The following is a 14,376-nucleotide window of genomic DNA, read 5'->3' as shown; positions in this document are numbered from 1 at the left end:
TTTAAATGTGACCTGTTTTTTTTTTTTGATTAACCTAATAATCCTGACATGCCAAAAAAAAAAAACAGAATCTTACTCTCTTTAAATGTCTACAATGTGCATATTCCAAGCTTCTCTCTGGTTACTCCCCGAACAAGTCCACAAACTAGACAGTTCCTTAATCGATATGGAAAACCAAACGATGGATAATAATGATGAAGAACAAATACAAACTATGATTTAAAAAAAGAACACCAAATGTGCTGAATAACGATGATGCATGTGTGACAGATGAAGACGCTCCTGGTGTTGGATTTTGACCACACGGTTGTGGACGACAACAGCGACACGTGGGTGATAAGGTAAAGAGTCAATGCTGGTCAGTTATTATATTATTGTTTGCATTTATTCTGTGAGTTCTACCTCTGTTTCACCTTCTGCACTAGATGTTTACCCGGTGAGCGCCTCCCTGACTCCGTGACCAAAACCTATAGGAAAGGACACTGGACCGAATACATGGGGAACGTGATGAATTATTTAGGTGAGACTCTTTTTTTGCATTCTTAGTTCATGTAAAAAAACAGAAAAGCTCTCAAAGTGAAATATTAGGTGTGTCTAGAGAGGGAGCTGTCTGTGTCTGGTGAAGTTGGTTCAGATCAATCCTCTGGGCTCCAAACTTACTCTGTCTTTTCTGCGTCGTCATAATCGTCATTGGCTTTATATCTGACACTTACCTGGTCCGTAAAATGAAATAAAATAAAAGACAGCCCATCACCGTGTGGTACGCTGGAGCCACAGCCAGGGACAAACAGAGACTACAGCGCATCATGCACTCTGCTGAGAAGATGATCAGCTGCAGACTTCCATCTCTGCAGGACCTGTACGTCTCCAGGGCTCTGGGACGAACAGGTCGGATCAGCCGACCCTTCTCACCCTGGACACGGACTATTTGAGCCCCTCCCCTCAGGCAGGAGGCCCCTCCCCTCAGGCAGGAGGCCCCTCCCCTCATGCAGGAGGCCCCTCCCCTCAGGCAGGAGGCCACGCCCCTCAGGCAGGAGGCCACGCCCCTCAGGCAGGAGGTTACTGTCCGGTTACAGAACCTCCCGCCACAAGAACAGTTTCTTTCCCTCTGCTGTTACTGTGCAATTCATGTGCAATTACTGTTGTGACACATATTCATGTGCAATTACTGTCGTGATCACATGCAATGGTATTTATTTATTTATTTTTATCTTTATTATTTTTCCCCTCCATCCCGTGTTGGGAAATGGGAGGTTTTGTCTATTGGAGTTTTTGTTTATAGGAGATCTTCTACTGAAAGTGTTTTTCAGACTTCCTATAAGTGATCTGTTCTGTTCTTCTGTATCTACCTCTGTATCTACCGGCGTTGCATCAATGAAATTTCCCCATGTGGGACAATAAGAATTATCTCATCTTATCCTAGACTCATGAACACTTCTAAACACTGACACTTTAACCATAATTTAATCACTCACTGCACTGTTCACTTTCTGCACTGGATCTGTAAATTCAACTGTAAATTTTGTGAACATAGTTAGCCGATTTTTATTTTTATCCTATAGCAGATTTAAATAGTTTTTCTTTTGGATTTTATTTAAGTTGTTTTTATCATTTTTCATTGTTTTATGTTGCACCGAATCACCAAAGTAAGTTCCTATGTTTGTGAATTCTGTGACTTATAGTCTGGAAAATACTGTATTCATCCAGTAAAGGGTTTAGCAGTGTTCTCCTTCTTTACTGTCATCCTGTCAGTGGCATAAAGTACAGTAGTTTCAATATTACCGTTCATCGTGATATTTTCTGTGATTTCTTACATTCAAATTAGTTATCATCCTTTTTTTTCTCTTCCGTAAATTAATAATAAGTGCTCTGCTGTAACAAACTGCTTTCCTTCATCCAGGAGAGCAGAACGTGACTCCCGACCAGATCCGCCTGGTTCTGGAGACCATCCCCTTCACGGAGGGAATGAAAAACCTGCTGACCTACGTGTCCCGCCGCAAGGACGCCATCGACTGCATCGTCATCTCCGACTCCAACACGCTGTTCATCGAGTGGATCCTGCGCGCCGCCGGACTCCAGGCGGCCGTCGACGAGGTCTTCACCAACCCGGCGCGCGTGGACGAGCGTGGCAGCCTGGAGGTCCGGCGCCACCACGCGCACAGCTGCCCCGACTGCCCGGTCAACATCTGCAAGCGGGAAGTGCTGCGGCGGTACCTGTCAGAGCGGGCGGAGTACGGGGCGGTGTTCTACGCGGGGGACGGCGGGAACGACCTTTGCCCCGTGGCCTGCCTGAGAGAGCAAGACACGGTGATGCCGAGGAAAGGTTACACGCTGGAGAAACGCCTGCTCCAGCCGGGACGTCCCGTGAAACCCCGAGTCGTGGCCTGGAGCAGCGGCCAAGAGATTCTGGAAGAGCTAAAAGCCAGAGACTAGTCGGGAAATGCGCAGTCGCCGCTTCGACTTTTGCGAAAGGAAGTCGTTTTTTTTATCGCGCTCGTGTTTAAAAATTATCGGTTTTTGAACTCGTTTTCAGTGGCGAGTTTGTGGAATGTACTTGAAATGAACCTCAGGGCGAGAGTAAAGACAAAGAGTAAAGGAAATAATGACAGCACAGCTGTATTAACAATTATGGTTCAAAATGCACTGGTGGAAGTTTGTGTCCTGGCGCTTGCTGCGTTTAGAGACTTTATTTCCTGTTTTTGATCCAGGCTAAAAAGTAAAAATCGATGTATTGATTGTTATTGTTTGTGTGCTTCACTCAAAAGCCACAGACTGGACGATCTATAGAACTTTCCAAAGCTGATAAAGCTTATTGGATGCCATATTGTGTATCTTTTGTTTTGTTATGAAGTCGTGCAGTTTTAAAACATCATTTTTTTGTTTTGTGAGTTTTTGGCTGCGCACGTCATGAATTAGAGTGAAATCAAAACAGAAGTGATTTGTTGAGAAATTCTTTTAATTACAAGAGGAAAAAGTAATTTATTTTTTATTGAAACTCTCGAAAAATGACTTTGGTTTTGTTTGTAATACATTTTTATTGTAACTTATATTCATGTGTTATTGTTCCTCCATTTTGGAACCAGCTTTACACAAATTAACTTTCTGAATAAAAGAGATAAAAAGATAAAATAACGTTTTTTTACATTTAGGTCTGTTTTTTGAATGAGAGATTTAACAAAAAATACATAATTTTGCTTTTAAAATGTCACGATTTATTATTTTTCTTCCCTGAACACACATAATAAAAATACTACATTATTACAGTATTGCATTTTCCACAGAACCAAATAAATGTAAGTTTCATGTTTTACTTTTAACTGTTGCAAATCTTTTCTTAAAAACTAAAGACTATAGAAAAAAACACCACATTTATACATGACTTTTTAACCCAGTCAAGTTTCACCACGTTAACATGTTTGAATTGTTTATAAACAACTTACTTTATACATAATTTTTAATAAACATAATCTCTTTTGGATGCTTGATACTTGGAAACGTATTTTGTTGTGGACTCACTTGCTTAACGTTCGCCCGATGCCGATTACAAAGACACAAACGCTGTAAAATAGCACGTTCGGTGTGGAATTCACAGCTTTTTCTCTGATAATTTGGATTTTGCTCGTGAGGGAGGCATTTTCCCGACAGAACTCCATCAGTCGCAGACCACAGCCGGCAACTCTGGCCTCAAATCACACCCGGGCATCACCGCCTGGCGCTGCACTCTCTGTTTACTCAGCGCATTCCCTTTGTCGCGGGAGAAGCTTTAGAACAGGCGTTAGATCTAGGACGCTGTACGGATGCATAAGTAACAGACGGGCTGTCGAGAGCGTGTTGAGAAGTTTTGGACAGATTCGGTGGAAACTTTGGTCCCGGGGAAACGGCCGGCGAGCTTGAGCGGGGAGTCGGCGCTCTCGCTACAAGTTGTTCTGACTGAGAGAGCGAGGAACCGGCGCTGTCACAAGTGTCCTCAGAGCTCGCCGTGTTCCACATTCTGCAGAAAGTGCGCCGACGACGGTGCAGGAAAATACAGCGTGTGCTCGATGTGATAAAGCAAAGTACTGCAGAACTTTGCCGCGGTCAGAACTTTAAATGGGCGTTACGTGGCTCAGCTGTATTATATTTACTATTTTAAATGCCGATGACACAAAAACTATAAGCGTAATATTCCACTTTATCTCTTTTCTACAGGTAAAGCATGTGCTGCAGAAAATGAACAGTGGAATGAAACACGTGGTCATAAAAGTTACGGAAACAGCTCACCACAACTTCACCACTAGTGCAAAGAAAATGTACACACGATAAATACTGCGCCCCGAAGTATTTTGTACCATCAACGATTTACGGAACGTTGAGTCGATATAACTTTTATCGTGACAGGCCTTCCGAATAAAGAACACATCGCCAAACTATAAGTAATCTGTATTTAATTCACTTTACTTTACACCTTCAACATGACCAAACATGACTCTCAATAACTGGGGAAGAAACTGCGTATTTCTATTCCATTCCACAGTATTTTTTTTAATAGTTTTTATTATTGATCTTCTGTTCATTTATGTCGAACTTGACAATCTGGATGAGGTTCGCAAACGGAAAGTCTTTCACGTCGAAGAAAGACAAACTACTGCCCAATATCGATGTCAGCCACCCAAGAGTCAAACCTGCAACCTAAAGAATAACAAGCGCAATACATGCGTTTGCACATCCGGGAACTTGTGCAGTGGCAACCGAGTCCGCCATTTTGAAAGGGGCACAACAGCACGTCTACTACATACGAAATCCAGGAAATATGAGAGCAAAATGCCAAAAACCTGCGTTCTGTTAAGACATCGATCTGTTGTCAGACCAAGGAATGATAGCTTTGTTGTGTGCCTTGGTTTGCCGTTATCGTCTAAAGAATCAAAGTATTCGTAGCTCATTATGCCGTAGAAAAGGATGCAGTCGTGTTGGTTTTTATATATCGCGTGCCCCTTTTAAAATGGCCGCTATGGGGAATTCCCGGGCTGTATGACGTCACCGCGAACGCATGTATTGTCGAAAATGTCTTCCACAAAGCGTAAATTGGACCGTTTGATCTCATTTCCAAACGGCGCGTGTTGGTATTGGGCCCTTGAGGCACTTCAGTAGTTGCCTCGTGTACTGTATACTTACGGTATACTTACTGTGCGTGTGATTGTGAAACACCCTTTGAAGTGCGCTCTGCTTCACACCTCCAGCCGCCTTCTCCCCCTCGTGAGGTTTCAAAAGCGTGAAACTGAAACCGCACATTTCGCACGTGGTTTGAGTTCTCTGGGCGACACGAACTCAAGCGCCGCGAGCCGATGCCGCTTGTGTTGAGCGACGGCAGCGCGCTCGGAGCAGTGTCGAACATCTGAATAAGATGCGATTAGAAGCAAACGATAATTACTGCGACCGGCACCGCGCTGGGAAGGCTCGCTAAGTGGAGCACGCGCCGCGGAGGAAGATTCCGTCGGTTCAAGTAACGGCAGGTCTCTGTGCGCCGCGGCCTGTGACTCGCGCGGAGGTAAAGAAACTAAATAATTGATGATAATGAGGAAAAACATAAAGGGGACGAACGAATTGGCAGAAGGTAAAGACATGTGCCGGAAGAAATGACAAAAACTCAAGTTCGTTTTAAGTTTTTTGGTCAGTTTGAGGAACACTATTGACTATAAGCTCCATTTTAGCTTTTCCAAATGGAATGAAGTAAGGTTTTAATAGTATTTTTTATGTTTGCTTGGTGTAGTGTTCTGTCTGTTTTATATATATTGTTAATTTAGATCTTTTATTGTATTTGTCAGTATTTCAACTTACTTTGCATTGCCAATCCTTTCAACATGCTCATATTCCGATGTCATTATTGTTGTAGGTTTTAAACATTTGTGACGTTAGCACATTGTATTAACCCTCAAAAATGTATAAACCCATGGAGAGCGATGCAAATGCAGTTAAAAACTATTTACTGAGCATTTACATATGAGACGAGCAAATGATCCACAAAAAAGAAACAGAAAACTGTTTGGCTCCACTTCATGTTGCCCACGATGCACATGCACCGTCTTAATAAAGGAGCCACTAATTAATGGAAATTAATATAACAAGTAATAAATTGTGATTGACATTGACGATAATTCATTTGGGAAAGGTACTGGAAATAAATCGTATTATTTAGTTCCACAAATCTTGTATTTTTAAGCAAATATCAAATCAAAGCAAAATTACATTGAATGATCTCAATAATAAAGAAATCAAGAAACTCACATAAAAACTGTGTTTAGGCTCCAGCGATCACAGAAGGTTTGTTCATATTCAGGTGTGTTGATGATGCTCCAAGGCTCGGGAAGTTTACTGTATGTTCTCCTCAGACGTGAGGCGACCTCTGCTCGCTGGACCGAGCACGTGGGCCGGACCGAGCACGTGGGCCGGACCGAGCACGTGGGCCGGACCGAGCACGTGGGCCGGACCGAGCACGTGGGCCGGACCGAGCACGTGGGCCGGACCGAGCACGTGGGCCGGACCGAGCACGTGGGCCGGACCGAGCACGTGGGCCGGACAAACAGTGGTGTTTGCATACGCTCTGTGCCTGCGCTGGACTTGCCCCCGAGAAATAAGCTGAAGACACTGAAGGCTCAGACCTGCTCTCTTACCTCCTGGATTTACTCTGGAAACTTTTATTCACTGTTAAGAGTTGAGAACTTACAGAAATACAGGAAGAAAAGTGTATACTAGACTGACATAAATCTGGTATATTTATTTGGTATGTATAAACATGACGTATAAACGTGAACATAGAGTGCCCATGGGACCATAGAGCGTGATCTGTGAGTACATTATGTCCCATTTCATAATTTGTATAAAGGTCAAGTTGTGAATGCAAACGATGCCTGAGGCAGAGTTAACAGCCAAGCAGAGGCACCAAATGACTTTTAGAATTAAGATTTGTATTCCCTTTTCCTCTTAATTTATTTATATGTTTAAATAAACAGCTATAAGTGGTGATTATATAAATCCAGAGCAGATATCAAACTGACCATGAAACTCAAACTACACTCACAAGACAACAAAAGGAAACCAGGTGAGGTCAGAAGGCAGATTCAACTCACGATTCACTCTTTAGCTAGCTCCCCCTGTGCCTTTTTTTGTCCTTTATAAATCTTTATCTAAATAAATCGACTAATCCAACTTTTGATCAACTAACACTATCAACCTATAACTCGACTAAACTCCTAAAGCCCGACAGCCCTACATGACTTACTACGTGTGATAAAATGTAAATATATGATTATATTTGTGTGTTAAAAGTTATCTGCATCATTAGCCTGGGGGGAGGGAAAGGCATGTATTTCTAATAACATGTGTGAAGCTGTTGTAGAACCAGCCGTGAGGAATGTTCCTCCCATCCTGGGGACCAGATGGGTAGAACATTCACCAAGGTTTTTATCTCTAAAGATAATACCAAAGAGTCGTAAAAGACAAGTGCCTTGATGTGAAGCTGACCAATGAGAAATGTGACCCGCCTCCTTTTTATGTGTGATTTTAATAAAATGACTTGTAAGAGGGAGGAACGCTGAGAGTGATTTTGGAAAGTCGTTCAGGTTGCTTACAACATCTTGACTCGGCTAAGCCTTCCTCTCCCTTGCAAGCCACACAAAAGACTGACGTTTCTGTGTCGTTTAATATTCTAAGTTGAATTATGTTCTCTGACTGTTAAGTAATAGCATTGATTCATGTGTAATTTCTTGTCACTACGTAGCGACCTTCAAGCTTTCAAACGTACTCATTTTTAATGTCTACGGGGATAATTAATAGAAATAGTACTTGTGGATCCAGAAGTTCCCGCCCCCTGCTGAGCTCTCTTCTACTCAAGTGTCAGAGAACATTCAGGGCAACGTGGATGTCAAATCTGTTTCGTTACCTCAATATTCCTGCAATATCTCATTTCGTTTGGTCATATTTCTATTACAATGTGTCCACTCCGACCTGACGATGGAAAAGAGGTTTGTGTGAAAAGAACATATTCAGACTACACTGCAATATCAAATGCTAACCACTAATATGCCAAAGGGTACAAATAACCCCTTTCTGCTCCTGATACCTCGACAGCACAACCTCAGCATAAATGTGAGCAATTTCTCTGCTAATAAAATTCACTTTTCGGAGCATGTGGATGACCAGCCTGACAGCTTCGGCTCTGAAAGCTGAAGGTTGACGCGGTGGTGACCCTACACTGGACCCAAGCTTGTCCATTCCCTGACATTTGACGTAAAGCCTCGGGACCTTTACCACGTTCCCCCCCAGAAGACGCAGGGACTGTGGGCTTAATGACCCCGACAGCCGTCTTTCTCCTCCGTCCAAAGTGGCAATTTCCCTCGTCCCCCAGCTCTCCGGGGACGCCGAGATCATGCTGATAATAAGCATCGTGTACTGTAGGTGACCCCGCTGACCACGGCTCACCCGCGGGACCCGTCATGAGCGCCGGGCACGATGCGGGACGGTGTGGTCAATCCGAGCAGGAGTAGGTCATGTGTCAGTGGGTGTCTTAAAGTATGACGATTGAAATGATGGGTTGTTGAGTGCAATACAGAAACAGTTTGGCAGAATTCTTGTCGTGTTTAATACTGTCTTAAGTTTTGCTTTTGCTTTTTTAAAATTAAGTGTTGCTAGAGTTTTTGCTATAACCTTTTTTTCTGATGGGAGTACCGCCACCTGCTGGTCTCCATAAAGATGTTATTCCTTTTGGATCGTTTACGCAATATAGATTTAAACTTTTTTCGATGTTGCATTGATTCAATTTCTGGTGTTTTGTTACCTTGAATAACATGTATTGTGCGCCTGCCTCTCCACAGATCTGACCTGTAACTTGACCTGGTTTGTCACCTGCTTTTTCTTCATGGAGATAATTAGTTTAATGTAAAATGTCATCTTTCTCAAGGCACAATTGAATGAGGTGTCAGTTTCTCTTTAACAGTAACATTAGAAGAACTACTATTGGCCACATGATGCAAACAGAAATAGTATGCTTTTTATTTATCTGTTTTTGTGTATTTTTAATGGCCCAGGCTGTACATGAAAGGACAGCTGTAGGGTTCGGCGAATAGTTGAGGCCGGGATTTGAACCCATGACGCCGCGGTTGTAATGCAATTTTTTTAACTGAAATTATGAGATTTTTTTCCGATAATTTTACTTAATTACAGAGTAAGTTCTGCCTTCTAAAACACAAAAAATATATAATAAATAATATATATAATGATAAACTAATACAAAAAAATACAGGTGCGTACAACATCATACAAAATATCAACAGATGTTCTGAAATATTTACTGTATTTTCTGGACCATAAATTGCTCCGAAGTATAAGTCGCACCAGCAAAAAAAATGCATAATAGAGAAGAAAAAAACATCTATAAGTCGCACTGGAGTATAAGTCTCCTTTTGGGGGGAAATTGAATTGATAAAATCCAAGATCAAGAACAGACATTTCATCTGTAAATGCAGTTTAAAATAATAACAGATGAGAGAACATGGTGAATAGGTGTACGTATGCTAACGCTAACACCTTCAGCTACATGAGGCACAGACAGAACTGTGGTAAGTGTCTGGTATGTTAACGTAACATATTAACAGTTATTCAGATAACTATAGCATAAAGAACATGCTAACAAGTTTACCAAAGCATCAGTTTTACCCCAAATCACTAAATCCATTGAATTCATCTTCCTCTGTGTCACTTCTAAACAACTCCACAAACTCCAGAGGAAGAGGAAGTGCAGATTCTTCTTCTGCGTCGCTTAGCGTGTGGAAATAACAAATAATATCACATATAAGTCGCTCTGGAGTATAAGTCGCACCCCGGCCAAACTATGAAAAAAGAAAATACAATAATCAGCTTTTTAGCTTGATTTACACAGAAATGTACGTTTGGAAATGCATTTATTATCATCACATGGAGACTCTTGAGAACAAGCAGGCACGTGGCAGGGTCCGGGCGATCCCCTCTAACGCTCACAGCGGGTAGAGCAGGGAGAGGGAGGGCTCCTTGCCGGGCTGGGATACCCCCCTCAGATGCATGTTGGGATTTGGGGCGCGGCGAGGGTCCATGCTGAGCTGTGTGTGTCACTAGAGGACGGTCCCGGAGCAGCCTGCAGGCGAGAGCGTGGGAAAAAACGCCCGTACACACGATACAGAGCACTGTTGTGTACCCACAGCCAGAAACGAGTTGTTCCTTTAGCAACGTTGTTTTCTAAATATATGAAATATTTAGTTTGATTTAATTATGAAAATGTATTGAAGAAAATATGCAAATACTGCACATGTTCTTGACTACAGTGTATTTGAACCATACATGTCTGCCCCGGAGTAAAGTATTTTGAATAAACTAAACAGGAAGTGAGTGAATGCACTAAACATTATATCACTGCTGAAAGACATGATTCTCACCAGATGCGAGGCTGTGTGCACAAGATGAGAGAAGTGGAGATTTTGGCTTTATCTTTTTGTAATATCTTATTTTTAGACTGTTTTAGAATATTAACATTTCACAAAAACAACACTGAATAGGACCAGAGAGAAAATAGACAAAAGAAAATCGAATCAAGGCACAAAGATTTTGACTTGTGGTTCAATTCATAATTATGACCTCATCATTTTTATTTATTTTGTAAAATATCTGTCATCGCGGCACTTCTCAAGCGGTGCAACACTTATTTTTTCCCAAACCGTCTCAAGAGAACTTTCTGCAGCGTGTACAATCCAATCATATGGTAATTTTACCTTTGGAGGTATGAGATCTTTTGTGTTTTTCAGAGTAAAAATAAACATGACAGGGTTTTTCACAATTTAATTTGATATACAATATTTATATACATTTTCCCACTACATTTTCTCAATAATTTCTAGCATATTCACTTCAGTTTATGCAATGATTAATCTCCATACTTGAAAGGATGACTGCAGCTGCATACATTAAAGCTAAGTACCAGTGTGAGCTGAGCTGTACATCTGGAGACTGCACGGAGGATGTCTTCATCAGGCTCTGACAAATATTAATTATTCTTGGCCAGTGCAAATATGACGCTGGCTGTAATAAAGCAAATATCCCCTTTTGTAATGTGTGTGAATCCCTATTAGCAATGCACAGAAGCCACTCTCAACCGACATGACAAATGCTTACCCTTTTCTACCAATTACTCCCCAGTCTGCGCTCATTGTTCTCGTTGACAATAATGGCCCAGATCTAAATCTCCTTGACCCATTTCATTTGAAGTTTCTCTGCAGTACCAGACCTGCATACGCCTGCTCTTTCTCCCAACTTTGTTGCCCTCTTCTGCAGCCAGACTTTGTGAGTGCAATCCTCCAAGGCCACCAGGGGATGGCAGTGTTGCTCCACAGTGAACCCTCAGACTTTGAACACCAAACATTTTTTTGGAGTTTCACTTAAACTCTTAATGCTTTGCTCTTGACAAGCAAGGACATCAACTCTCATGAAATCAATGCACCAGCCAATGGACAAGGGGATCTGAGATGTATTAGAAAACGGCTGAATGCTTGTTCAACCTTCATCAGGAAGGAGTTCTCGATCCCCCAAGGCTCGCATTTGGGAGAATTCAGTTCCCCGTAGTTCTTTTTTTTTCAACTACAAAGCATGAAAATCCTATCTGCAAAAGCTCTTGGAAACTCGATCGTCTTCCTGTGGCGAGGACTCTTCACTTTGAAGGTCATTGGTAAAAGGAGTGGTGACTCCAATGCAAGGCACCGTATGAGCAACACACAGGACTAACAGACAGTAGTCGACCTTAGGTCACGTTTAGTTTTTAGTTAATTTAGTCTTTATTTAAAGGGACAACGTACAGAGACATTATACCAAACCAAATATAACGTCCACTTTTATATTCATTTCATTCAACCACAAATCATCATATTGCTGTATTCTGTTTGTGTGGAGTACAAAACCTCTGTGGTCTCTTTATGGAATGCATTACTTTTACATTACTTTTATAAATAGTCTACTTTGCACATTACAGAAACTTGTTTAATTCACACAGGTGCAATTCTCTCAGGCAGGTTCGACCAACTTCTGCAAATGATTTAGAAGCAGACCAACTTTTCAGATAGTTATGTACCCTGTGTTTTTGGAGTTCTCCAAAACATTGTCCAGATGACCTTTGAAACCTTTTATACTGTAGTTGTGCATATGAGAGATTTAGGCACGTTTAATTGTAGAGCACATTTCATACACAAGGCAGTATAAAGTGCTTCACACGACAGGAAAAAATGGATTAAAATCACACAGACATGACAGAAATCACAAAACAGATTAAGACATAAAAGAGAAGAGTGCAAAGAAAATCCTTTCAGTCACATGCACAGCTAAATAAAACTGTTTTTAGTTTAGATTTGAACATTGTCAGAGTAGAACCGGTCTCACATCTTCAGGAAGAATGTTCCAGATTTTAACTGCATAAAACTGAAACACAGATTCCCCATGTTTAGTCCTGACTCTGGGCACCAGCAGGAGGCCGGTCCATGTTTAGTCCTGACTCTGGCACCAGCAGGAGGCCGGACCATGTTTAGTCCTGACTCTGGCACCAGCAGGAGGCCGGACCATGTTTAGTCCTGACTCTGGGCACCAGCAGGAGGCCGGTCCATGTTTAGTCCTGACTCTGGCACCAGCAGGAGGCCGGTCCATGTTTAGTCCTGACTCTGGCACCAGCAGGAGGCCGGTCCATGTTTAGTCCTGACTCTGGCACCAGCAGGAGGCCGGTCCATGTTTAGTCCTGACTCTGGCACCAGCAGGAGGCCGGTCCATGTTTAGTCCTGACTCTGGCACCAGCAGGAGGCCGGTCCATGTTTAGTCCTGACTCTGGCACCAGCAGGAGGCCGGTCCATGTTTAGTCCTGACTCTGGCACCAGCAGGAGGCCGGTCCATGTTTAGTCCTGACTCTGGCACCAGCAGGTGGCCGGTCCATGTTTAGTCCTGACTCTGGCACCAGCAGGAGGCCGGTCCATGTTTAGTCCTGACTCTGGCACCAGCAGGAGGCCGGTCCATGTTTAGTCCTGACTCTGGCACCAGCAGGAGGCCGGTCCATGTTTAGTCCTGACTCTGGCACCAGCAGGAGGCCGGTCCATGTTTAGTCCTGACTCTGGCACCAGCAGGAGGCCGGTCCATGTTTAGTCCTGACTCTGGCACCAGCAGGAGGCCGGTCCATGTTTAGTCCTGACTCTGGCACCAGCAGGAGGCCGGTCCATGTTTAGTCCTGACTCTGGCACCAGCAGGAGGCCGGTCCATGTTTAGTCCTGACTCTGGCACCAGCAGGAGGCCGGTCCATGTTTAGTCCTGACTCTGGCACCAGCAGGAGGCCGGTCCATGTTTAGTCCTGACTCTGGCACCAGCAGGAGGCCGGTCCATGTTTAGTCCTGACTCTGGCACCAGCAGGAGGCCGGTCCATGTTTAGTCCTGACTCTGGCACCAGCAGGAGGCCGGTCCATGTTTAGTCCTGACTCTGGCACCAGCAGGAGGCCGGTCCATGGATGTACTGCAGCTGTTTTGCAGCTCGTTTGAGAGGCCAGTGAACAGGCAGTTACAATAGTCTAATCTACTGGAGACAAACTTATGGATAAGTCTCTCCAAATCTGATTTTGACACTATACTTTTGATTCTTTTATGATTTTTAAAAACATTTTTTGTGTATTTGTGCTGACAGAGAAGACTGTGTCCGTTTTTGTCTCATATGGACAGTCCAAGATATTAGAGAGATATGAACCACAAACCAGGTCAGCAAATGTGCAATCTGACCATTAAACATCAAATTCCACTTTGGATTTTTGGCCTGTCACAAGCTCAATTTGAAACAAAAGTCATTCTGGAATGTTGATGTCTCGTGAATGCAAACTACAGACCATCCTATTGGTTGGTTTCTGATTCTAGAAAGATGAGATAACAGATTTGGGGGAGTACGTTGCACTTGCCATGAAATATCTAAAAGTTATTTTCACAAATGTTTAACCTGATGATTTCTGTTAGTGACGAGAGACATTTGCAGCAAAAAACACCAACATTATTTTTACAATGCTAATTTTAGCTGCCTCCCTCTGTATTAAATATCCTTGTCCTATAGAATGTTGTGATGTCATCTGAAACCCAGCGAGTGGCACAGAGGAGTGATGCTATCTGTGTCTCTCATGTTCTTTTGCTATGAAAGAAAGGCTTAATATTGTAACATATTCTATTGTACAAGAATAGTTGAGGTGGTAGGTCAAGCAAATGTTCAAAATGGTTCATCTTGAACTTCAACACTGGTGGTATTTTGATAAACATAAAGATGAAAGTCAAGGCGAGTTTATTTTGCAGAGCACAATTCGTACACAAGGCAATTCA

The 14,376-nt window shown here is 42.7% G+C and overlaps 1 protein-coding gene across 1 annotated transcript; it reads left to right on the top strand.

Annotated features, from left to right (window-relative positions):
• Positions 1 to 270: 270 nt before the first annotated feature.
• Positions 271 to 2,974, top strand: phospho2 (phosphatase, orphan 2). The gene is made up of 3 exons (XM_072465228.1): positions 271 to 341; positions 426 to 520; positions 1,901 to 2,974. Exons 1-3 carry the CDS (start codon positions 271 to 273, stop codon positions 2,431 to 2,433), a joined length of 699 nt encoding a protein of 232 aa, XP_072321329.1. The 3' UTR covers positions 2,434 to 2,974.
• The last annotated feature ends 11,402 nt before the right edge of the window (positions 2,975 to 14,376 follow it).

The sequence above is a fragment of the Eucyclogobius newberryi genome, unplaced genomic scaffold (assembly GCF_026437365.1).
Source record: "Eucyclogobius newberryi isolate DKJ021-1_F unplaced genomic scaffold, fEucNew1.0.hap1 SCAF_5, whole genome shotgun sequence".
NCBI classification, from domain to species: domain Eukaryota; kingdom Metazoa; phylum Chordata; class Actinopteri; order Gobiiformes; family Gobiidae; genus Eucyclogobius; species Eucyclogobius newberryi.
Note: the sequence above shows the minus strand (reverse complement) of the source record. Positions and strands in the feature narration are given on the sequence as shown.